Source organism: Coptis chinensis, chromosome 3 (genome assembly GCF_015680905.1).
Source record: "Coptis chinensis isolate HL-2020 chromosome 3, ASM1568090v1, whole genome shotgun sequence".
Taxonomy (NCBI): Eukaryota; Viridiplantae; Streptophyta; class Magnoliopsida; order Ranunculales; family Ranunculaceae; genus Coptis; species Coptis chinensis.
In genome coordinates, this window is record NC_141458.1 from 49,902,920 (window position 1) to 49,930,655 (window position 27,736).

The 27,736-nt window shown below is 33.6% G+C and overlaps 1 protein-coding gene and 3 long non-coding RNA genes across 4 annotated transcripts; all 4 read left to right on the forward strand.

Moving 5' to 3' along the window:
• The first annotated feature begins 2,745 nt into the window (after positions 1–2,745).
• LOC147509901 (uncharacterized) lies at positions 2,746–4,507 on the forward strand. Its single transcript, XR_015216675.1, has 3 exons — positions 2,746–2,812; positions 3,792–3,877; positions 4,354–4,507. It is a non-coding gene; the product is annotated as an uncharacterized LOC147509901 (long non-coding RNA).
• A 1-nt stretch (position 4,508) lies between these two features.
• LOC147509902 (uncharacterized) lies at positions 4,509–8,064 on the forward strand. The gene is made up of 4 exons (XR_015216674.1): positions 4,509–4,826; positions 5,888–5,990; positions 6,673–6,829; positions 7,980–8,064. It is a non-coding gene; the product is annotated as an uncharacterized LOC147509902 (long non-coding RNA).
• A 962-nt stretch (positions 8,065–9,026) lies between these two features.
• LOC147509903 (uncharacterized) lies at positions 9,027–10,286 on the forward strand. The gene is made up of 2 exons (XR_015216676.1): positions 9,027–9,232; positions 9,345–10,286. It is a non-coding gene; the product is annotated as an uncharacterized LOC147509903 (long non-coding RNA).
• Positions 10,287–12,308: 2,022 nt separating this feature from the next.
• On the forward strand, positions 12,309–13,828 carry LOC147509904 (uncharacterized). The gene is made up of 3 exons (XM_086597944.1): positions 12,309–12,472; positions 12,660–13,333; positions 13,538–13,828. Exons 1-3 carry the CDS (start codon positions 12,349–12,351, stop codon positions 13,826–13,828), a joined length of 1,089 nt encoding a protein of 362 aa, XP_086454070.1. The 5' UTR covers positions 12,309–12,348.
• Positions 13,829–27,736: the final 13,908 nt, after the last annotated feature.

Below are 27,736 nucleotides of genomic sequence, written 5' to 3' on the forward strand. Positions count from 1 at the left end.
GTTGGTGTGATGAGGAGAAAACAGAATGGGAGTTTATGTCTAAGGAATCATAAAATGGGGGGTTTAGTCTAATTAACCCTATCTATATATATATATATATATATATATATATATATATATATATATATATATATATATATATATATATATATATATATAAACTCAAGACATTCTCTCTCTTCACCATATTGCGTTATTTTGCACTCCGAACAATATGATTGGTTCCTAAAAAAGAGGAGGGGCTGATAATTAGAAACACCTCCCTATATTTGCTTAAATGTCCTTTATTTTTGTCAAAATTATAATCACCTCCTTAAAGTCCAAAAAATCGAATGACCATTTCGAAAATGGTCAAATTAGCAATGGAAGTTGGAGTCTTTTGAGGCTAATTCTAAGATTAAGATTATTAAAGAAGTGAGAAGTTTTACTGCGTTGGGATTAAAGGAGGCTAAAGATTCAGGTCAGTTGAGAAAGCACCCGCTGTGATTAAAGGCAAGGGGAACAGATTGTAGACTCTATTCAAGATCAGACCTTGGAGAGATAGCTGTGAGGAAGATGATAGATTCTAAATGGTGATCTGTTAGTGAGTCAAAGTTTTGATATTTTTGGTGAACTTTGGGTTTGATTTGCTGAATGAATATTTGACTTTTTGGTTTTGATTTGATTTGTTGCAACAAGACATTCAGTTGATTAGATTTGCTTATTATTTCAGTTGGGCTTTTGCTTTTTCTACGGTTAAGAATGATGAATTTCCTTGGATTAAAATGCTTAAGGAATCAACAGTTGCGAAATTGGCTGATGTGAGTTGAGGTTTTGATTTTTTATTCTTTGAATTAACATTGTTATGAATTGGTTTTGAGTAATAGACTACGTGATAAAAAAAATTGAGTTTCTATAAGCTCCCCACCTACCTAATTTGTTTCTTCCATGTTTTAAATACCAAGATCTTGTTCGACTTTCAAGTTGTTGAATATCTAATTGAGACCGCTATGGTTATGTATTTCCAAACCGTAGAAATGGTTCTTTGATGGGTATTTCATTGGCTTCAACTATATCGCCTATATCGTTATTGTCATTTAAGCAAAGTTAGAAGTATTGTATACTGCCAAAGACAAAATTGATTTTTTTTAAGAGAAGTATTGTATATTGCAAAAGATATACTTTACATTTGATTTTTTTTTCATTATACTTTACATCATAGTTTAGACATTGAATGCAGGTAAGTTTTTCACGTAGATATAATTCTTTTAGAACCGTTAGAATTTTGAACTTTAATATGTGAGGACTTTAGTTTTATAGTATTTTCATGGTAAGAACATCGAGCAGTAACAAATCAAGGCTCAACTATTGTCTATGGGAACCTATGAAAGATTAGATGATCTCTGGCGGTATACAATACATGTGAGTGTGTGACACAAACGGGGAGTTGCATTTTCGGACGTGGCCTTCCTTGACGATCTTTAGCTTAAGGGAAAAAGTTGACGAATGTTTCATTGTAGTATGTATATAACCAAATCATTTGGAGGACTTCTATTTTTTTCTATATTTATTTTCTTAACTACACATAGATACAACTTCCTGTTGTGAAATGTAAAACATTTTTTGTGATAACTAATTCTATTGTGAGTAATATATATTGCATATTTTTATATCTAAATTGTTGGTTTGGGTATTGTTATTGTAGGTTGCTCTTACCCACTGGAGCGGGTGAACCGGAGCTATGAGAACCCAAAACACAAGATTACTGCTGGCCCAACAAAATGGTGTGCAACATTTTAGGTAATAAGATAATTTATTAATAAAATAATATGTCAAATATTGTTAGTATCTCTTGAAAAGAATATATAAGCTACAAACCATTGTATATCAGTTTTGTAGCATCAAAGTTTATGCAAGATATACCACAGTATCCATTAAATCTGACTGTTTTAGCTATATTGAAGTATAGGTTGTGTTGGATTTATCTTTCCTGATTAGTGCTTTGTAATATTAGTCATTATTATTATTCGTCAATAGGCATATATATTTGGTGCACTGATGGAGCTGATATACCGAATCCCATATGTTCGCTAATGGGTTTAAGTCTACGTATTATTTGTTTCATTTATTGTCAAGTGTGGTAGATAGTCCTATGTAAATGAATCATTTGAATTTAAGTTGGGAGTTGAGATTGATTAAATTGGAAGGCCAGATCAAAGTTCTTCAGGGACTACTATTAAAAAAATAATTGTTGGTCTTTTATGAAGTCGGTGAATCTTCAAAGAGAACTTGGTGATGAAGTTCACCGGTCGCTTTAGAGGATTGAATCTTGTGATCTTTGGCCCAGGTGAGTTACTACTTGATCAAACTTAAATATGATCATTCTATGCTTCATTTGGGATACCCTTGGTTATCGATTCCATGATGGCCTTGATAAAAAATTTGTAACATAGATTGGTTTTTTAAGGAATCCTACCTGCTATGAGTGACCTTAAGCATAATTTTCATTTGCTAGCTAGACATATGTTCCTATTCACTACTATCATTTGTCATTCTATCATGAGAGGTACATGTTGTACTTGCTAAAGCACAACCAACATCAAAATGGGTTTATCTGCTTTTAGAAGTCGTTAAAATGAGGTTTGTAGTCCCAGAGTCTTTGATTGCGATGCTTTCAGTTTTTTATGTCATAATGACAACAGGAATTCCATATCATATAGATTATTGGTTCTTTATTGTTTGCATTGAGGCTAATTCCGGTACTTTGCAATTTTGCAGGCAACAAGTAATAGCTAGGCAATAGATTGAAGCCTTTGGTCAAATTGCCAAAAAGGTAACTAATGTACCCACTCGACAATATTATCTTTGAAATTAGTTAGCTTTGCACAAAATTTATCTTCATATATTTGCTGTTATAGGGCACAAAAGTGCTGCTCCTAGCACTGATGTCAGACTTACTTCTTATGACTATGAGAACATCCACATCAGTGTACATGAGATCACATGATGCAACATTCTTTTATATTTTTAAATTATTGTAATTTATTAAAAGTATCACTCGCATTTGCAAACATAGAATATTGGAACACCGATATAATGTCAATCACATATTTTAATTTTGATGATAAAATATAATTTTCATTGTAAACGAGTTATACTTTCCATTCATTCAAGATATTATGTATTGCTTTGTATTCTACCATGATCTATAGGCTTATTTCTGAACTAATAGGGAATTGCATGTCTTAGCAAAACTTAAACCATTAGGTGTGATGACATCATATCATTTGGATTTCTCTTATTGCAATTTTACAGATAGATTAGACCAACAAGAAGCAATAACAAATACAGGTGGTTAAGTCTGGATGGAAGATAACAACTTTAGCAATGATAGAATGGACACTTATGCTAAGATATTAGGCTATTAATCATACTAAATCGTAGGCCCATCTTCTTTTTTGGTGCTTCATTTAAATATCGACAACTCTCTTAATTGATAATCCACTTTTTTAGTGACCCATTAAATTTAAATATCACATTAGTCTAAGTTATGCCACGTTGAGCTGCACTTCATGTAAGTATCTTCACTGACATTTGTATGGGGTACGGTTCTATTTGCATGCTAGCTTGAACAGGATAGCTGTAGTAGTGCTTTGAAAAAAAAAAAAAAAGTCACACAATCGCGCACATAACAAGTAAATTGTTTTTCATTTTTTCATCCGCAAGCTTTTGCCCTAGACCAATTATTTTCAATGTTTTCCCATTTGCATTTAATTTAAGATGCTTCATTGATTTCATCTTTTTTTTTTTAGGATGTGATTTTGATGAAGAAACAATTTGAATAGTTCAAAGTGTTAAAGAGCTTCCTGCTTGCAAACCAATTCTAACTCCAGGATGGGTAAGTTATGGTTCTATTTACTCAAGCATGACTTTTAAATATAATTCTAATGAGTTAATTGGAGGTAAAATTTATGTTGAAATCATTAGTATAAAGAAGTTTTAGAAACTAAATAGAGACCTGTTTATTAATACACACGCATTTTATGTAGGTGTTCTACATGCATTTGACTGTTTGGTATCTTGATGTGATCTGACATGCCTAGGCTTGGTGTTAAATAGTTTTTTTCTGCCTTCAAATCCTTCATCAGAAACTGAAGATTGCATGCTTCAATACAATCTACTATCAACAATAATTGGACCATTAGTGGAAGCATCAAGCATGGACACTCAATGAAGAAATCTTAACATGGATATATGTAGACAAAGAAGAATTTTTATTATAACAATGAAAAATTCATATTGTTATGAAGTAGAAAGTCATTGATACAACAACGTGCATCCAAGACTTATTTGTTGATAACTTTATACTTGCAGTTATTTGTGTCTAAGCCATCAGACACTACTTCTTAGTTTGACATACTATACAAATCTATGAGGAATCAATGGAAGTATTTCCAATGCAGATCTCATAGCATGAGTTAGCGCAACTTTCCACCCGCCTCTTTTCCTACATCTCATTCGTTATCTGGTAATCTATCTTACACGCCAATTCATCATTATAATAATTTCTATTGAACTGAATTGATGTATGTGTTTATGAGTTTTCCGTTTAACCCCATTCAAATGTTTTAGTTTTTAGGCCTTCTAAATGCGGTGGTTTTTGCATCTGTCAATTTATTCTTCAAATAGTTGCAGCTAATCTATTTTGGTGTAAAACTCCATGACAAAGCATTGATACGATTTTTAGTTGATTTTTTTCCAAAAGATCCCCTTGAGTGATATACGACTGCTCTATTTCTAAAACATAGAAGTGATCAAACAGTTCTAAACAAGCTCGGACAATGAAGGTATCATATTTTCTTTTGCTTTAGTGATTCCCAACTTTATTATTTACTAAATTTTTGTCATGTACTTAATATCAATCTGAAAAATTATTAGACTCCACTAGCCTTTTAATGATGATAGTTTGGTAGACATATCCATGTGTACAGTGATCTAAAAATTAGAGAACAATCACAAAAAGGAAAAACAAAATTGCACAAGATGATTGTTTTTTTGCGTTTTGTCTTATGAATAGGACATTCACCATGGTCGTGTGAACATGATGGCGTGCTACCAGAACCCGAATGATGTTTTACTCTGATTACATTATTATTTTGGTACAATTTATTTTTGATTCATCAAGTGTTTTAGAAAACAAGTGGACTATTTAAAGTTCATCCAATTACTTAGAGATCTGTAGTTATGGATTTTACCAACAAAATGCAAAAAAAGTTTTATCTTATTTGTTAAAGCGGTTGAAACAACCAATGCTTATTACAATGATGTTTAGCTTATAGTGATTCTTCCCAATATGTCCACTATATGAGTTGTTGGATGTCATGTGTTTTCTTTGCAATTAGAGTATGATACGACTTTGAGACTTTATGTTTGTTTGAAGTGGTCTGGTCAGGAACTTGGATTCTATAATTTAAGATTTTGCTACTTACCGACCAAGTTTGCTACGAAGCTTAGTTGTTAGTGTTCATACTTTCTTCTCCACTGACTTATTTATAAAAGTGTTTTCGACTAATCTGTAAGGGATGCATCTTCTTAGCTTGCATGAATGACAAATAGTTTTAGGAGTTACAGTATTGAGGATATTAGTAGTGCATGCCAAGTTAAGTGATAAATATTTGATATCGTATATGAGTGTCTATAATATGATACTCGGGATGAGAGTGGTATATCGGGTGGTGAAACACTTCATGATACACACTCTATTCTAACATTTTGGCTTTTCAAGGCGGTTCATTAACCAGTACACACATATTTTTGCTTTTATTTGAAAACTCTATTATAATATTTTTTTTGTTTTCAACATCTGACTTTCTTCCTCTTCTATGTATTTTTACTCTCTTCTTGGTAGGAACACTCCTTACAAATATGGTTTTATCAAATGGTTAGATACTCAATTAAACCATGGACACAACATGATTTTGGAAAGAACCAACATTAGCATTCATTTTAAGGTAATTAATTTGTTTTTCTTTTTTGCGTTTTCTTCCATTTGGAATTTAAGGTTTGTTAATGGTTTGAACCAGAAAGAATATAGAATGTCATTGCATTCACCATAGTGTTTATTATGTGTTCTTTTGTTTATGATGTTCGCTCCCTCGATTAGACTGAGTTGCTAATGATAGCATTACTAGCATCTGACATGGGACATTAACTTGCTTACTTCATTTTCTATTCTTTCTTTTTCTTTGGAGTTGAGTACAATTTTGGTTAGGCTTTTCGTCATGGAGCTTGCTTATTTTGTGGCATTATACAAGACATTGATTTATTCAACATGTTCCGACTGCAAGCAACCCAGTTTAAATGACAGTTTGCTAATAAATTTTGTGTTTTGCCTGTGATGACTAAATAGATAGGTATTTGTGTTTTTTTTTTTTGGTTTTCGGATGCATATGTAAGTTCATGATTTGCAACCTCTCTAGCTTTTATATTAAGGGATTGGCTAAGGCAAAATCAATGGAAAAACCACAAATATTAAAAAAAATTATCTTTCTAACATGTCACATAAGTAAATTATTTAGCTAGACATTGACATGCTTGAACATATTGATTGGTACATTGCTATCAACATGACAACATTGGTAGGTTTGTGGATATAGGCTATAGTGTGTTTTTTCTTCTCCTATGATAATGCAGAAATGCTCATTACTTTTGGATATCAAAGACCAACAACTTTTATTTAGCAATGTGCAAGCACAAGCAGAATGAGCCTTAGGCATTGGCATGTTGACACAACAGTGACTTTGAGGAATAGCATGTTTAGCAGAGCTCGAAGCACTAACCTAAACTATAGGTAATCATCTTCTTTCATTGATTTTAAGTTTTTGCCATAGTATATGTTTTGTTATCCTTGGTGGGTTGGTTTTGGCAGTTAAGCTTATGGCTCACGGATCTCGGGTTATTTGAATAAGAGTTGAGTACAGTTCAAGTCCCTAATTAATGTGAAAAACATTCATGTTTGTAGTTCCCAATGGTTGCATGGTGTGAATATTTTCTAATGTGAATCGATAGCATGCTGTGTTTCATCTTCTCATAATGTTAGCTATCATGTTAAAATAATGCTTTGGATTTACGAAGCATAATAACGAAAATAAATGTCAATGGATTTTTTTTTTTTTACTATTTAGTACTTCGCCGGTTTGGTTTGGAATCCACCCCAAAAAAAAAATTAATAAAAAACTTTGCAGGCTTATTATTCTTCATTCTAATACTTTCACCTAAGGAAGATGATTATTCCTCTCTGTTAGGTTCAATTTGGAAAATCTATATTAGCTTAGACCATATTACTGTATTACATCATGATCATCTTGGTAATCTAAATTCTTGGTAATCTAAAATTTGATGTTAAAGAGTACTTTCATTGGGTCGTCACATATTGATAACAAAGAATTTATTTTAAAATTATATAGTTTTAGCTATATATATGATAGTGTTGGATACTTTGATGTGTCACATATTGATAACAAATAATTTATTTTAAAATTATATAGTTTTAGCTATATATATGATAGTGTTGGATACTTCGATGTGTTGGATTAGAATTTGGAACGTAGGGTGAATTGTGAAAGACAATGGTTCGTAGTGCAATTTCAGGTCAACTAACTGGGTATGCAATTCTGGCAAATTTTAGAGTGAGTATTCAACCGCAGACCCAAATAGATTATAGCCACACTAACATTGTTTAGTTCATTATTTTCCAATTCAGTTCACTTAGTAGGTTAGGTTTTTGCTTTTCAATGTGCCACTTTGAACTCTTAAGTATTATCATATGAATTTGTGCATGATAGTATTTAGAGAAAAATCTCAATCTCTTTAGTGGACTGTTTCAGTTTGTGGATAACTTGGAATGTTTACGAGTTCTGCAATTATTGTTTCAGTTTTCAGTGTTAAAATTGTTTATCTTGCTTAGTTTGGTCAGATTGAGTTCGATTTTATCTTAACAGGTTTACAACATCATCTAAAATGTTGGAATGTCAGTAGAACAAGGAAGGCTATGCCAAAATTATTAGAGGATGGTGTTGATTGGGGATTCATTATTTTTAAAAATATTACTTTGGGAAATCTGTTCATGATGCATTGTGCACCATCTGCTACTACATTTCCCCTTCAATGCATCAATGTTCTTGCAGATTAAGTGAGCAAATGGTATTGGCTTCTTGCAGTACTAAACTAACTCAACCAAAGGAGTCAATAATATCCTTCCACAGGCAAGTAAATTTATTGACGTGTCATAAAATTTCACTCTTTGATAGGTGTTATGGTATTGCCTTCCTTGATATGTAACTAGGAGTTAAAATTATGGTGTAGTTATATTGTAAAGGTTGTCGACGTTAAGGGTGAGATTATCCTCTTCTTGACGTTAAGGGTGGTTATGACAATATGGATATGAAGATAGATGACCAGAGTTTAGTTTTGTTGCCATAAGCAACTACTAAAATTTTATTATTTACCATCACTCGCATTCACAAGCGTAAATTAGAACACCAATGGTCAATCAAATATTTTAATTTTGATAATTAAAATATACTTTTAGTTGTAAATAAGTTATACTTTCCATTCATTCGCTTATTTTGAAATAATCCATCTTGATCTTCTTTTGTAGGCTCAAAAGTGTGGGTTCGAATAGTACGAACATATTAAGTGGGAGAAAAATGGCAACCAAGTTATTGAGACTTAGAGTGATACTTAAGTCTAAACCAAAGATATCAGCATACAATTTTTTTTTTTTTTTTTTTAATTTAAATTCTCTGAAAATTATGATTAATCGCCTTAAAACATAGGAAGGGAATTCGGACTCTTTACCAACAGAAACATGTCAAATTATACATGAAGCATTTTCACAATCCAGCATGCAGCCAAATCATTTTTTCCTCTATTTCATCTACTTTTTATAGTTTTTTCAAGATATTCAACACATGGTCTTTTGACCACTCCCATCTAACATTTTTACCATTTGTTCTTTTGGTTGTTGCGGATGATGAACAGGGCAAAATACATAGTTGGCATAGTTAAGTCCTTGCAATCAAAACCTGGTGGAGGTGTAGAGTGGCTTGCTTCTCTTCGTAATTTGGATCTTAATGAAGTTGTTGAAGCTCTCTGTGCTTTACCTGGTGTTGGTCCCAAGGTCGTAGCCTGCATTGCTCTATTTTCATTAGACCAACACCATGTTATTCCTGTTGACACACATGTCTAGCAGGTATGCGGCATGCTTCTGTTTTAATTCTGTTTTGATTGCTAAAACATGCAAACTGGCTCTTTCACTAATATTATTATTATTTTTTTCTAATGTCTTCATTTTGGGTTAACAGTTTGTGGCTGACGGAGTATTTTTTGATGAACTGAACGAAGTATTGACAAGAGAACTTACTGAAGATGGTCACTGCCATGCGTACTGAAATCGGATTACCTCGATATGGTCTTCTAAGATTGAAACTCTTTGGATTTAGTTAGGGCCTAATAGATCTGCTGGTGCTTCTGGAACTGATGCATTATTGAATGGATTGGAGATATTTAAGCTCGGTCAAAGAGGGGATCTTTCTTATCCATCAAAGCCATCAGGTTCGGGTGGAAATGCATCAGGTGTGAAGGAGCGGGCTCTTTGGGTTGGAATTGGATCAGGGATTACTTCCATTGTTCTTCTTGCATTTTTGTGTACTACGTTTTTCTGTTACTGTGGCCAAAGGGAAAAAATAGCTCCTGCCAAAATCACCATTGGAGGGAACATGGTATCACCATTGATATCGCATTATAGAAGTTTGTGACCACCAAGTATTGATGCCCCGGCCATCGGGATTTCATCAAGAATATGATTACTGGTACTTCCCAGCGCAGGCTGATGTGATGTCCTCATTATTGACTATACTACTGGAGGTTTTGAAGCTGGTATTTCCAAGGATGGTCAGACCTGTCTTGATGCAGGATATGTGAAGATGATTTTGTTTAAGCCCATGGTCGTGGAGACTTTCTTTGAATACCCGCCACTCGGTCGTTTTGCTATGAGGGACATGTGTCAGAATGTTGCTGTGAGAGTCATCAGGAGTGTTGAGTAGAAATACCCATCTGGAGTCAAGGTAAGAATGTATGCAGCCAAGAAGAAATGAACCAATGTTTTCTTTGGTGAGGTTATTTCCATTAGCTATTATTGTCGTTGTTTTGTAACAGTTCATATACTGCTGTATACATTGTGAAGGGCAAGTAATTTGCCAAAAGCGACTCAACTGTTTAAATGGTGTTATGAGATTTTTTTAGAATTCGCTTTTATATATTTGATTAGCGTAGGTTGGAAATAAGTAAAGCAACATCATCTGATGAGGAATAAAGCCTCAATACTAAAGAGGTTTGATAGTTCTTCTTTGAAATTGTTTTGGTTCTAGATTTATGGTCTTAACCATTTTGTGACTAATTAGTTCTTAACAAGTCCACACTATAAACTTAGCTATCACCCCTGCCTTTATTACTATATGCAAGATTATCTAAAACAATTAAGTTCGTGTAAAAGTTATTCAATTCAGATTTTGAAAAATAATGCACAAGAAACATGTAGAAGGCAGAATGTTTCTTTTTCATGTAGAAGGCAGATTTACAAGTTTTCCCCAATTTATTTTACTTCACTAGATGTTCTTTTCAATTGTAATAGCAAGTCCGATAATCAAAAAGGATTAGTGGAATTGTACTATCATTAAGGTAATGTGTATCCAATACTCACATGTTGCCTAAAAAAGAAAATGTTAAAGAGAGAAATCATTAATGTAGCAGTTAAACCATCTTAGTTATTTTGTATCCTATTATCATTAGGACACTTTAAAAGGCCATAGGTCGTAACACATGAAGTTTATCATCAGTAACATCAAGATCTTAAAGCATTCATATCTCATCTTTCAAATTGCACCAATAACCAGATTTGTGTAATTATTATTACAAATATGGTTAAGCTCACAACCGGCTGTGGTGATGGAGATTTTCAGCAGACCCAAACAAGTAAACCAAGGCCGATTTGCTTAATTTAAGATAATTGAAAAAAAAATCTTATCTAAGATATATACAAATCATGCCTTATCTCCTATATCTATACAAATCACGTAGTAATTGAAGCAACTCTAAAAAAAAAAAGGAATGCTAAATAATTATAAATACCTCCCTAGATTTGGTTAATTCTCCATAATCTACTATTCACTTATACACATTCAACCAAAACCTATTACCATACTCAACCAAAACACCTCCTTACCGCCTTTATACTCAACCAATATCTCAGACATTGTTCACCAAATCAGGTACTCTTCTTAATTTGTTTATGTTATGTTTGATTCGATTTTTTTTTTGCTTGGAGATGGGGCTTCAGTGCATCTAGGGCGTCTATGAGATGCAGTACCTCCCTCTGGTCCATCTCCAGCAGCATTCCTGTTATCTTAGAAACTGGTTGAAGTTGTTTCACTAGCGGGGAATAGACCTCTTGCTTTTATTGATAGCTATTATATTTGTTTTAGTAAATTTTAGTAGTTCTTAATAATAATTTTATGTCTTATGCAACTTACAGTTCTAATATGGTTGCAAGAGGGACAACAAAGCGTACTACAAATAGTGCTAGAGCAGCACATGGTACAACTAAACCTAGAGCTGCAAGAAGATCAAGAACAAACGTATCTGACCCTGAAAATTGTTTGGCAAAAAAACCAATTCTTAGTACTCCGGTACTAAGTAAAGAAGAATGTAAATTTAATCGATCTAATCGGATGTCTTCTTTAGCAAAAAAGAGGAATAGACCTCTAGGTGTTGGTGATTTGCAAAATCAGTTAAAGAAGGATTTAATAAAAGAAATTCCCATAAAAAAAAAAAAAACAGACCTCAAAAGAAAAAGAAACTGTTTTGATTCGCTTAGAGATGATGATTACTATTCACAAATCAGTGGATGTGAATCAGATGTTGATGAAGAAAGCAATTCATATGAAGACATGATGCTTGGAGAAAGTGAACATACAAGTAAGAATTTAAATATATGTTATTTTGATATTTAGAATGTAAAAATTTTAAGCGTGTTATTATGTTATTTTTTACACGTGAAATTTTCAAGAAGCATGGAATTTTGGAGAACCAAACTGTGTGTGTTCTTTTTGTGGAGCAATATTATGGTATGAAGAAAGGGTTGGGCGAACAAGACAAACCAAAAAACCACAGTTTGGAATATGTTGCCTACATGGAAAAGTTCAACTTCATGTTTTGGCTAATGCACCTCCATTCCTAAACCAACTACTAGATCATGAAAGTGGTACAAGGTCAGCAAATTATAGAGAAAATATACGGGCGTATAACTCGATGTTTGCTTTCACATCAACTGGAGGAGTGGTTGATAAAAAAATAAACAACGGAAAGGGGCCATATGTTTATAAGATAAGTGGGCAGAATCATCACAAAATTGGAACCTTGCTACCAATTCCAGGTTAGCTTTTAAATTTGGTCAGTTATACATATATACAGCAAATGAAGTGCAAAATATTATATTGTTTTGGTATGTATAATTTTCTTTAATGAACAATGCAGAAAATAATTTGACATTTGATTTTTCTTAATAATTTTGTGATTACATGTCATTTACCTGTTAATTTCGTTTTTGTTCTTTACGCCAGGTCAGATTCCTAAATTTGGCCAGTTATACGTATATGATACAGCCAATGAAGTGCAAAACAGATTGAACTCTTTTAGTAAAAAGATTGAAAAGAAAAAACCGTTAGATCCAAACATTATAGCAGGACTCATTGAAATGTTAAATGAAAACAACATAATAGCTGAGAGTTACAGAATGGCCAGAGATAGATTTACAGAATCTGAAATTGCTGATGTTAGTATAAGACTCATTAGTACAAGACAGACTGACGGAAGAGTATACAACATGCCAACTTCTAATGAGGTAGCTGGTCTCATTGTTGGTAATGGAGATGAATCTCAAGGTCACCGTGACGTTGTTGTTGACAAGAAAGGATACGGCTTGAAGAGGATCGATGAGACTTTTCCAAGTTTTATGTCAATGCAATACCCTCTCTTATTTCCTGATGGAGCTGATGGGTATAGACCTGAAATAAAATACAGAAATGGTAGTAAAGTTGGTAAGAGACAACATGTTACCATGAGAGAGTATTATGCTTTTAGAATGCAAATGAAAGCAAATGAAGGACTAACAATATTTAGAGGTGGTCGATTGAAGCAACAATTTTGGGTTGATGCATACATCGCCGGCCGAGGAAATGAGGCTTTTCGTGGGTTAGAAATAACCAACATACGATTCGGGTTGAACTATACCAAGGTATGGTTGATGTTGTTGTTTCTGGGGATACTAAACCTGCATCTGTTGGTAGGCGATTAGTTTTACCATCGTCTTTTATAGGTAAGTTCAATCAAATCCCAAATACTCACTTGCAACCTTTGAAAATGAATATATAATGACAAATGATTAATTTTACCATTATTTTTTATAGGTGGTCCAAGATATATGGTTCAAAATTATCAGGATGCCATAGCCATTTCCAGATGGGCTGGAACTCCTGATATTTTCACCACATTTACTTGCAACCCCAAATGGCCTGAAATTCAAATGGCATTGGACAAGGTTTCTAAGGGACTAAAACCTGAAGATGTCCCTGAAATTATTGCTCGGGTATTCGAAATAAAACTGCACGAGTTAATGACTGATTTGCAACGGCATAAACATTTTGGTAAAGCTTGGGCAGGTCAGACTTTATGTTTAATTCTTTTGCCTATAATTTATAAAATGCATAAGTGCCATCAGTTGCTGGCATAAATAAAGAAAACTTAGTACATACCTCTTGCTTGAACAACTGATCTGAACAAAAAATAAATATGAAAAACTAGGTAAAAATATTTCTGCATGTTACAAATAGTAATGTCAAGACAAGACTACTGAAGGATTACTTCTATCAAACGTTTAGAATGCTTTATATAATAAAAGTATTGTGCGCTTTACGTTTATATAATCAAAAGCAAAAATCAAATGTACTTTGATTATATCGCTTCTATTCTAACAAATCTTCCACTAATTTTACGTTTAGAATGCTTTAGTAAACAAGCACCAATTACATGTTTGTCGGAACCTTAAGAAACGAAACTCAAAAGCATCTCAAGTACAAACCTTATCAGAAATTAGTAGTAAAACAAGATTAGTTTCCCGGATATCACCCGTGGTTCCATTCTCTTCGTGAATCCAAAGACCACGAGCTTCAAACAAAGGAACTGGAGCCTTTTCTCAAGCCGATCTGCATTGCAGAAAATAAACTAATTAAAGAATCCAAATCGCAGTGATACTTTAGGACTAATAATATTTTACTACTGCTTACAAAATATTCACCTTCACGACAATGTCTGACTTCACTTCTGCAAGTGAATCTCTCAGATTCTGAGCTTGGGCAGGACCCTACAAAGGCAAAAGTAATAGTGACAGCATATTATTTGTTGTTGCGTCAGTCAATAATCACTCCCTCTAAACATTGAACATTGTCTAATCCATAACAAACAGAATTAAGAGTTCACACAGTACATTTAACAACTTATCTAAAAACACCATCAGAGAATCAGAGTAAAACCGATAAACTAAAGCCTAAAGAAAACTACAAACACATGTTGAAGTATGAGAGACACTGGAACATTACTTCAACACGTCTTAGCATTGATTGAAACCTTACATAATATATAGCCCCCCACCTTTTCACCTCTCCCAACCATATTACAGATGTAGTCGATTAGCCCACAAAGTTGGTTGTGAATGCACTGTTTGGTTCAACATTGCATCAATCTCATCACCATCCCCCATTTCAAGCTGTAATATCAACAATCAAGCTCAAAAGTTAAACGCACAGAAATGAAGCTGATGAATTGGATTAAAATGAAGTACACGTGATAGAAAAATAGATACCTCATCTGGAGTCTGCTCTCCTCTAAGACGACAACCATCAAACAAGAAGGCAATTGAATTGAACTCGACAGATGGCGATCACAATATGCAATCATCAACTTCATTTTCATCCTAAATTAACACAGAGTCAGTTTGAATTACGGTGACTTTCAGTACCACAGAGATACAACAAGCACCAAAGTTCAAAGAACATAGCCCTGATGCTAGCAAGCAATAACCTTTCCAATACGTAGTTTTAATAAAAAGACTGGATTTCAAATAACCACAGCAATGCTATTTGCTAAGTTTCCAAATGTGCAGCTTTCAAATATCCGTTAGACAGCTGCTAACTAATTTTGCTATAATGAGAAAACCCAAACTGCACCTGATCTCTAATTCACAAGTAAATCCTAAAGTTACAAGAGTAGACGCTCTCAATGCTGAATGCGCATACATAGTAGCACCCTTGATTCGCGATAACCAATCCGAGAACCGAAGCATTGACACAAATGGAATTCTAATATACAAATCTTTTCTTTCTCCCCTATTAATTGAAATGAAGTTCACTATAGTAAAAAGTTCGCTTTATTATCTTAAGAGATCTTCCCTTATTCTTGAGCGTCAGTTGTCACCTTCTTCATAAGTAAGGAAAGCACTCTTATGTGCGACAACCCAAGATGCTGCAACCGGTGCTTATTCAGATATCGATGTCTTGATTCAATCTTCGGGCATAATAATCACTAAGCCATGCCAATAATAGTCTCTAAATTCTACAAGAGAATTCAAAGCTGAAAAAATAACATAGACGCCAAGATATAATCTATTCCGAAGCAATAATAATATTCTTTTGTAAACCAAAGTTTCTACTCAATTTGTTTTTCCAAGTTTTGACTATGCCGGAGAAATAATACTTTCCAACTTTTGTTATGCAGCAATATACACAATAGAGTTTCAAAGAGGGGTTTACCACACGCTCATATCTTGCTTTTTTGGATAATGGTGCCAAGCCAAAGACCCCTACTCAGATCAATAAGTTAATATCGCCAGAGCTTCCGCACTTAAGATAAAGTTGCATATGAACAAAAGTCCACACGGTTTATGATACATGGGCCCTGTGGAGATTTAAATTTAAGATCGCCATGTATGTTGGAAAATAAGTGCTCTAGACACTATCCTAAGGCCTTTTGCAGTGAGACTTCTATTGATTACAATGACTTCACCATTTATAGGAGAGAAACAATGGTCGTAAAGTCACGGTTAAAGTTTTTGATAAAACTGAAGAACTGGACAATAGGTGGGTGATACCACATAATGTCGATTTGTGTGTGAAATTTCAAGCACACATAAATGTTGAGCACTGTAATAAGGCGAGGTCGATCAAATATCTTTTCAAGTATATTAACAAGGGCAAAGACAGAGCCACTGCCATTATTGTCGAAAATGTCGCGACAGATTTAGGCACAGGGAAACAAACTATTAGAGATGTAGACGAAGTTGAACATTTTCTTGATTGTCGTTATCTTTCTGCTTCTGAAGCATGTTGGAGGTTATTGAATTTTGAAATTCAATACAGAAACCCAAGCTTAGAAAGGTTGCCATTCCATCTTGAAGGAGAGCAAATGGTCTATTACAGTGATAAAGATCTACCAGAAGAAGTCATAGAGCGCGAGAATATATCAAAGACAAAGTTTACAGAGTGGCTTAAAGCAAATGCCATGTACCCGTCTGCCAGAGAACTTACTTACATGGATTTTCCAACTAAATGGGTTTGGCAAACCAAAAGTAAAGAGTGGACTCCAAGAAAAGGTGGTGGTAAAAAAAAAATCGGCCGTGTCTACTATGCTCACCCTACATCAGGAGAAAGATTTTACTTGCATATATTGCTTAATATTGTCAAAGGCCCTAGAAGCTTTGAAGAGATCAGAACAGTAAATGGAACTACTTATCCTACTTTCAAAGCGGCATGTCAGGTAACTTATAAAATGAATGCTCCAAAAAATTTAAAAGATTTTCATAATTAGAGACACCTATTATGCATGTATATTATTTGATTTCATTTAGCACATTTTTTTGTATATATATATATTATTAAATTAAATTTACCTCGGGCACTAGGTTTGTTTTGATGATGACAAAGCGAGTGGGATGATGCTCTGAAAGAGGCCAGCGGATTTCAAAGCCCTAAAGCGTTACGTGAACTGTTTGTGACATTAATGTTGAAGTGCGAGATATCATTTCCTGAAAAATTATGGGAAAAACATCATCATGCTCTTGGAGAAGACATCTTATATCGGTATAGAAGAAACAATGGGAATCAGACATTGAATTTATCAGAAGAGAAAATAAAAAATTACACTCTGTGTGAGATTGAAAATATCATGCTCAAAAGAGGAAAAACTTTGGCAACTGTGAAGGACTTTCCATTTCCAGATATGAAGGACCAAATGCCAGCTGGGAATAAAATAATTGCAGAAGAACTTGACTATAACTGTCGTGCATTACGTGATGAATAAGTTAAATTGCATGAAGCCCTTAATACTGAGCAGCGGGAAGTTTTCCAATCAGTTACAGAAGCAGTATATTCACATAATGGAGGTGTATTTTTTGTTTATGGCAGCGGTGGAACTGGAAAAACGTATTTGTACAAGACTATCATTTCAAAGTTGAGATCAGAAGGTAAAATTGTACTTGCAGTTGCTTCTTCAGGAATAGCATCACTCCTTTTACCAGGAGGGCAAACAGCACATTCAAGGTTTAATATTCAAATTCCTACCAATGAAGATTCAACTTGCAACATCTCAAAACATGAAGCACTGGCCAAGCTCATACAGAAAGCCGATCTTATTTTATGGGATGAAGCACCAATGACTCATAGGCACGGTTTTGAAGTTGTTGATAGAACTTTAAAAGACATAATGGATGAAGAAACCAAACGTTTTGGTGGCAAAACATTTCTAATGGGTGGTGACTTCAGACAAATTTTGCCAGTTATTCCAAGGGGTAAAAGAGGTGACATTGTTGACGCTTCAATAAATAGGTACGATTTTAGATATATCAAAAAACACAATTTTATCAAATAATTTGCTTAGTAACTTTGAACAATTTATTTTTTTTACCATATTTATCTATATTTGACAGGTCCAAAATCTGGGAAGAATGTAAAGTATTTCATCTGACTCAAAACATGAGATTACAAAATGACCGAGTAGACCCTAAAATAGTTAGCTCTATAGAAGACTTTAGCAAGTGGGTTTTAGATCTTGGAGATGGAAACTTGCCAGCAATTGCTATGGAGAATGATATTGAACGAACATGGATACAAATTCCAGGAAGATCTCCTTATTCAAAATCCGATGACTCTATCCAAGATATTGTGTCAACTATTTATCCAGATTTTGCCAGAAATCATAACTCGGTTAAGTACCTCAAGGAAAGAAGCATCTTAGCCCCTAAGAATGAAACAATTGATGAAATTAACTCATACATTATTTCATCACTACCAGGAGATTTACAGAGTTACTTGAGTGCAGACTCACTTTGTCCCATAGAAGGTTAGCACATCAAATAAATAAATAAAAAACTATTTTCCTTTAGACGTTTTTTACATTTCTTATAAGATTATTTAATTATTTTGCAGGAAAGTCTGCTGAACAAGACGTTCTCTATCCTATAGAATTTTTGAATACTCTTCAATTTTCAGGAGTGCCAAACCATAACATTGAGCTGAAAGTTGGTGTTCCCATAATGTTAATGCGGAATTTGAACCAGAGTGCAGGGCTTTGCAATGGAACTAGGTTGATTGTGACCAGGTTGGGATCCAAAGTTATTGAAGCAAAAATTATAACAGGTAGTAATATAGGAGATCCAGTCTACATTCCAAGAATCATCCTATCTCCGAGTGACACCAAGTGGCCATTTGTTTTCAAGAGAAAACAATTTCCTATCAGAGTGTGCTATGCAATGACTATAAACAAGAGCCAAGGACAAACTTTCAACCATGTTGGTGTTTATTTACCACGGCCAATTTTCACACATGGCCAATTATATGTGGTTGTTTCAAGAACAACATCTAGACAGGGACTAAAATTTCTAATAAAAAGTGAAGACGATGAGCCAAAAGGATATACACAGAACATTGTGTATAAAGAGGTTTTTCAAGCAATTTGATTAAGGTATTGTTCTTATGATTAAGCTTATCAACATCATAATACTTAATGTTTTTTGTAATATTATTATTAATATTTTTTGTTTGCGTTGGAAATTCTTTTGCAAGTGATTGTAAGGCTCTATTACTATCTGATTTTTGCTGTGAAGGACTTACCACTAAAATCGTATACATGTTTTTTGCAGAAATACTATGTGTGAATGCTGGAATGGTCATTTGATGATACTGCATTAGAAGCCGTAGAGAAGATTGTATTTTTCTTTGTCTATTTCATACCAACTTTGTCTAATTTCTTTGTCCTATTACTTATGACATTTATGAAAAAAACCTTATGTTGTCTCCACTTTTTTTTTATTGATATTGACTGGACACTCAACATCATTCAGTGTGATCTAATGTAGGAACTTTAGATCTTACTCTTGCCCAGGGTCGATCTTAGGAATCGGGGATATAAAAATATGCCTATTACCTCGACAAAAAATATGCCTATCTTTTGTTTTCATTGATATTGCAAGGTTGTCAAGTCCTGTCTAGGTATTGGTTAATGCGACTTTGTTTGAGGGGAATATAGGTATTAAACCTGGTCGGACTTGAGCTAGCCAAGAAAAAGGTGAGTTGTTGAAATTATAGCGACAATACCATATTATTATACTTGCACATTTGCACAAATTAAGCAAGCTTTGCAACTATACTTGCATTTGGTGTAAGCTTTGAATAACTGTTTAAGGAGATCATAATGCAAATCAGTTTATATATATATACACACACACACACACACACACACACCTTTTTAATCAATGTTATACTTGCACATCTCGATTCGATTTTTGATTTTCAAACTCAAAGAGTTTGATGGTTGGAAACAGGGGATTGATTGTCATCAACCCGCTAGAATTTGATGTTGTCCTATTTATTTACATGTTGTGTTGTATTTATATTTTAAGCTTGGCTGACCAAACTTGATGAACCTTTATGTTATGATGTGTGAGTTGTTTCATTTTAGGATTGTGTCCGTGTAGGCATCATCATCTGAAATTTTTGAATGTGAATGGAGTCACATCAAGTTTGTATCTGAATGCGGCTGTGTTAATTTGGCAAATTCAGTTCCGGAGATTTGTTTAAGCTACATACGAAATGGATGTAGTACACTACCTTCGAGGTTAGCGACTAGGTTATGAATTATGGAGCAACAATACCACATTGATCGTTGGTATTTATCGGTTGTGAATGTCGGACCACTTCCAATTCAATTCAGCTCATTGCTTTGAATGACACACAAGGAATAGAATGTCTTAGGAACATCAATTATCCCTCCCACTAGCAGGTTATGCTAGAGGTGGTACTGGGTAATCATATACCGACCATCGCCTAGACAATCAGAAAAGAGGTTCCTCCATGACCTTTGAGTTTACTATAAATCAGAAGATCCCTCAACTCACACATTATTTATCCAACAATGGAACTTAATCCCAAGACACCAGTTCATACATTCTACGGATGTAGGCCATTGAATCGGGGTGAAATTTCAAGTGATTGTTCATCGTGGAATTTAATTTGTTTAAGGATAATGAACTACAGATTTTATGTGGTGATTCTTCTAGGAAGCTGTTTCAAGTGATTGTTCATCTGTGGAATTTAATTTGTTTAAAGATAATGAACTACAGATTTTATGTGGTGATTCTTCTAGGAAGCTGTTTAAGTTCGATCATGTGTTCGGACCTCAGGATGATCAAGGTAATTTTAATGTTGTCAATGTTAGTTTCAAGTGTTTGCGATTTTACTTCTTTACGTTTTTCCTTAATTATTTATGGAGTTTCCTTAATTATTTGCGATTGTACTTGCTTTCACTAACAAACAAACAGTTGTTCACTTTGGAGTTAGAATATATATATATATATATATATATATATATATATATATACTTGCAGCGTATATTTCCCAATGCTCCAAATTTTTCTCTGCAAACTATTGATTTATACTAAGCAGTAAGCACGCTTAAAACATTACTTTTGAGTTGACAAAAAGCAAAAAATAAAAATGGATATGACCCCCTAACAATGATCTTCATGTTACTTTAGTTGGTGGAGATTGTTTCATCTTGAGCATGGATCTATAGCGGGTAGTACACCTGAACTATGGAATCACAACCAAAATAGTGTAGAAACCTCCCTTCCCAGATCAGCATGTCAGCTCTGGCAACATTATTGAAGTCTCTACATGTGAACAGTTTTTTATTAGGATTGACATGGTGGACATATGTGATGGTTGCTTCGTGTTTTTTAAGTGAGTTTCCTGCTTTAGAAAAAGGAACAAAGATCCGTTTATGTGCCTAGGCCCTTAGACCCACCTGGAAACATATATATGAATATCTCTCTCTCTGAACTAGGGGGTATAGATGGATTGGATCCCAATGGTTAAATTCATTGGAAGCATGGGACTAGACCAGAAGATCTTTGACACATCCATTATGAGAATGTGGAACGTGTGTTGAATAATATATCCGACCGACCCAGGTGAACTATGTTACGGTTTCCTTGGTCCACTTGCGTGGTATGATCCAACCATTAATCGTCATGCCATTGCAACATGAGGTATGCTCATTTTGCAGTAATTGATGAGAGGTGGACGTAGTGTTATATGCTAATGTTACTAACGAATAAAATAATCTCCCATAAGCGGCTTTCTTTGTTTGACTGCAGATGTGGTGGAACACAATCAGCCTATTCTGGATTTAAATTGTGCTCTAAGCATACAGGGTGAAGTTTTCAATTATTTCTAATTGAAAATTTCTTGGCAACTTTACTAACTTTATTACATCCATTTTATGTGAAAGTTTAGAGAGAAATCATTATCCAATGCTTGGGCTATCGAATTTATCGAACTAGACCCTTATACTAGATATATATGTAAAATTTAGACAAGTAATTCTCTAGGACACTTTGTTTGGGTTGTACTAGAAACTGATCAAATACCTACAATTCTTTGATTATCTTAGGTCACTAAGCTACATGTTTTGCCTATCTATCTCAAAGTGGCAGAGCTTTCTAATTTCAACAGTTATAATTGGATAAATATCTTCACTTGCTAACTTACCCATATTATGTTGACCTAACTTACTTATCGTCTTGATATTGGTAATTCTTTTTGTAGTGCTCAAAATAACACAGAGCGTGTGATATTGGATGAGGTTGCTCACGTGTTTGTTCATAGTGTTTGTGCTTAATGGAGATTCTGTTAAAAAACACACATAGAGAGGCAAGGGTGCTCCACACAAGAAGGTGATGAGAATGGTGGGAGAAGCAGGGGTGTTGCGGTGGGGAAAGTCAAGTAAGAGGAATGTGATCTCCAGGGACACAGAGTTGGGGCCAAGTTCAGCATTTGAGAGAAACCGGCGGAGAAAAGCTGATGCTTATCAGGCAAGAGTGTTTCGGGTCATAACAACTAAAAACAAAGAGTTTCACTTCGTTGGTGAAAGTGGGGTTGAAGTAGCTGAGTTGTGGGTGAGAGGGATAAACCTGGTAACTAGAAAAGCAATCTTTGGCAAAAAGCATAGTGAGACATACCAAGAGCATTGGCATTTTGATTGGGTAACCTGTACAGAAGTTTAAGAAGAGTACTTCATCTCAAAGTACTTTTTAAATAGTTCGTTTTTTATTTCTTACTGTAAATGTTTTTCTCGATTTCGAGTAAATGTGGATTGTTCTATTAAAAGATATATGCAATGAGATTCTTAGTATTTGTTTCCTGAGCTTTGTTGTCACTATTCAGATTCCAATGTCTTTAGGCAGACTGTCAAGCTTGACAAAACTAGATCTCAGCCTTAACCAACTCACAGATAAAATTCCGTGTCATTTGGAGGATGTCCAAACCCGACACAACTAAATCTCAGATCTAATCAATTGAATGGGACCATTCCGAAAGTCTAGGACAACTTTTCGAACCCGAATGACTTGGATTTATCTAGCAACTCTCTCAATGGTGTTATATCCGACGTGATTTTTGCTAAACTCCCCAAATTAGTTTTTTTTTTAGAATTGAGTTGGAACTCTCTCCTTTGTGAATATGGCATCAGGTTGGATTCCACCCTTTCAACTCCAATATATTGGAATGACTTCTTGCAATGTAGGACTCAGATTTCCGAATGGGTTGAACACAAACACAATTCACCGCGATTAACGATGTCCAATGCAAGCATTTCGGACTCTATACCAAATTGGTTTCAAAACCTTTCTTCCCAACTATCCTACTTAGATCTCTCTAACGTCAATATTTTGGATCTATCAAATAACCAAATTGCTGGATCAATTCCACAAAATATTGGTGATATGCTCACTGGAGTGCTTTACCTCTTCCTATCCAGTAACCATCTTAATGGAAGCATCCCCAGCTCATTGTGTAAGACATAGTCATATTGGTACTTACTCCAATCATATTTCAACTTCGTTTCTAAGCAAAAATTGATTGATAATGAAAAAAAAGACAAGGTGCGGTACTATAAGGGTTAATGTTTATCTTCATACCAATAGAATCTACCACTAGATTACTATAAAGGTTAATATTTATCTTCATAACGATTTCTCAACAATAACAACAATTAATTACGTTCAGAATATAAACTAATTTCAAAGTTTATCTACTACGGCCAATGAAATAAAGACTATATTAATGTCAAAGTTTATCTTCTTTAAGAAAGATTTACTTAAGTGTTTTGTTCAACATTAAATTCCTATTACCTACGTTTCTCAGAACAATAGTTTAATTCAACCTCTAATTCATACTAATACTAAACCTATAAATACAATACCAATATACAATTGTCATTCTTAACTCCTAAACAAAAAAAGGTAAAATCTTAACTAATCTATTTATACTCCATGAACTACATGCTTTTAACAATATTTTGATATTGTTAATGGTTCTGAATCAGATCGACGAAATGGCAAGGAAGTGCAAAACTTTTGACTTAACTGAACCTTAACTTAGGATTTTGCAAAATAAAAGAGCACGAAAAGCGGACTATGGATATCACGGTTTAAGGAAAGACTCTTTGGAACTGAGATGATATTAATTGATGAAAAGGTAAAATTTATTTGTTTAGGCTATTGATATTAAAATTCAAGTTTCATTATTTGATAATTTTAAATGTTTTTGTTGCTACAAATAATTAGCACTATTTTGATAAAAACAAAGTTGTTATATCTTTGAGATTTTCAAGGTTGTTGACGGAAAACCAAATTCATGCTAAAATCAATAAAGTTTTGCAAAAGGACTTTGACACAAAATTGAAACAAGGAGAAGTTTATTATTTTGAAAATTTTGAGGTAAAGGCAGCCCCATTTAAATTTCAACCTGTGAGATTCAACTTCACAATATCATTCAAAAAAGAAACAGTCGTGACAACTTCAAAGGAAGACACATCAATATTCAGGCACCACAAATTTTCATTTGTTGAATTTGAAGAATTCATGGAGAAAAAAAATTATTATGTCAAAGCAATCAACACAGTTGGTATGTTATTAATTATTTAAAGTTTTGTTTTGTAAATGTATTTTTTGTAATAACATTTTCTACTCAACAGATTTTGTAGGGCTTTTAAAAAAAGTATCAGCTCAAAGCCCATATGGTTTCAGAGATGTTACACTAATGAATGAGAGGTAACATACGAAGAAAAAAAATAATTCGACAATTTTTTTTACAAAATAAATTCTTATTTCTGATCTCTTTTCTCTTTTTGCAGGAACTATGAACTGGATATTGCTCTATGGGGTGAAGATTCAGAAAAAATTGCTGCACTAAACAATTCTAATGGAATTGTCATAGTCATATTAACGTCACTCTATATGAAAAAAATTGGACGTATGCAAATTATTCAATAATACTCGATGTTTATATCTCTAATTTTATAATTTTAAAAAACTTAATTTTTATTATTATCTAATTTGACTCCATAGCTGTCTTTAAAGCATCCGTCACATCAGCAACACAAGTATACTTCAATTTGGATATCCCTCAGTCTAATGAAATGAGAAAGAGGTAAAAATAATCTAATATGTTTATTATTTAATAATTAATATATATTGACACATAAATCTAATCTAATGCAGGTTTGAGACCGAAAACATTCAAATAGAGTTTGAGGAACATAAAGAAGGTGAACCTACTTCACTTCTGGAAGTACTTAGTAAGGACAGAGTCACCATCACTGACCTAATTAAATTAGGCAAGGAAAGATGCAACCAGGTTAGTTTGTAATGTTAGAATTACGCAAAGACGCATGCAAAAAAAATTATTTATTTCATTATTTAAATATTGATTTGTAGAAAAAGTCATTCACTTGCAAAGCAAGATTCGTAAAGCTTTTTGGAAATCGTTGGAACTACAAATCTTGCAAATTCTGTACTGTCAAACATGTGGAAACCGGGGATGAACCATACTGCAAGGAATGTAAAACTACTTACAATGAACCATCTGAGAGGTAAACAAATTAAATTTTCAAAAACACATAAAATTTATATATTACTAATCTTCTCAATTATGTTTTCTTTTTATGCACAGGTACTATCTTAAACTTTGTGTGCAAGATGAAACAAATCAAACAACATTTGTTGTTTTTGGAAATAGAGCAGAATATATAGTGCAACAACCATTTGACAAAATTAAAAAGATGAATTTAAAGGTGAGTAAATATACAATTATTTAATGATACCAAGTATAATTTTTTGGAAAATATATATTAATGCATTTCAATTTCTATAATGCAGGGCAATGATTGGGATGAAATTAAAGGAGAACTAGAGAAAAATACTGGAAAGACATACATCTTCAAAGTTGTGATAAACGAGTACAGTATGCATGAAATGTATCCAACATTTAGTGTAAACAATGTCTTGGAAGAAGAAACTGATAAAGAAAAAACAAAATATATTGACCCAACAGACAGCCCAGTCATCGAGCAGGTAATAATCTTTTAAACTAACTTTCTTTACGACCATTGTTCAATTTTATTTTCATATATAAGAAAAACTTACATGTCAAAAATACAGGAAAATGGATCAAATAAAAAGAAAAATAAGAACAAAAATCCTAGAGATGAGGTCTCACCAACAAAAAAAGAACGGAAAGCTCAAGAATCACAATGAAGCGGATGGGTAATAGGATTTTAGTGTTTTCGTAGGTATAATTTTCTTCAATGAACAATGGAGAAAATAATTTGACATTTTTATTTGCTTATAAATTATGTTTTTACATGTCTTTTACAAGTTAATTTGGTTTTTCTTCATTATGTGAATGATATTACGATTTCAAATTTATTTATGTCAATGCTATTACGATTTCAGAGATCTAATAGTTGGAATAACTGAAAAAACAATAAAAGAGGATGAATCAAATCAGATAATGAAATGATAAAGAACAACATAATTCATACTAGAAAGAATATATGGAGAAATCTAACCTTTCTCCCTGTTAAAGCATAAAATAAATTAGATCCTCCATTTCATTCTTGCTCCAACCAGAATATGAGAAAGTGAAGTCTTCTTCAGAGCTTTACTTGCATAATTTTTGATAGAAGACCAAAAATTGGATTGAAATTGGAAGTTGTATTTGCCTCTCTATATTGATAGGAGGGGTATAACATGTTGAAAGGCCCTACTTCTTGCAGTAGCCTAGGTAGCCAATCTTATTAGGACAAGCAAAAAAAAAAGTCAGTCATCTCTTAAGAAATTCTAAAGATACTAGATTGTGATAGTGAATCAAACAAGAAGGCAATTGAATTGAACTCGATAGATGGCCATCACAAAGATATCAGATCATCGGTTTCCTCACCGAAAGTACTTCTTTTTGACCCTAAAGAAAACTTCATTTTCATCCTAAATTAACACGAGAGTCGGGTTTGAATTATCGTGACTTTCACTAGAGATACAACAAGCACCAAAGTTCAAAGAAGATAGCCGACACTAGCAAGCAATCTGATGCAAGCATTAAGAAAAATATAAATTTAAATTTCGTGAGCAACCTCAAGTGCACATACTCTACAGCAGATAAGACTAATTTGTATGGAGGTTTTACCTGATGGAAAAAATCAATTTGCTTGGAAAATCTGCATGATCTTAGCACCCACCATTGACGGAATCCGCTTAAAAGCGCGACTTGATTCTGTTGTTGATGAGAAACTCAAATCAGGTTACCATACCTTTATGCTCATTAGTATTTTTAACGTCTTATTTGTTCTCCCAAAAATGTTAAGCCAAGTAAAATCTTGTTTTGAATGTGATTAATAGTTGATATGTGAACATGTGCAATAAAGGATGACCTAGGTACATTTACATGTTCACGTGGATGCATGGATGCTTGCACGTTTTCTTCAACACAACTAGCGAATAAGATTTTAGAAACTGAATTACTTAAATAAAATAAAATAAGAAAAACCAGAGATACCTTATATCAAGCTCCTCTAATTTATGAACTGCTTCTTGAGCACCTTTAACAGATTGATTTGCCATGCCTTTTGCATTGGCTTTCTCCTCTGAAACGAAAGCGATTAGATATAAAAATGATGGTGGTTTTGGAACTAAATGACAAAGTTATATCAAGAGCTGATGGTGACCGATACAAAAAATATGTACAAATACTGGACT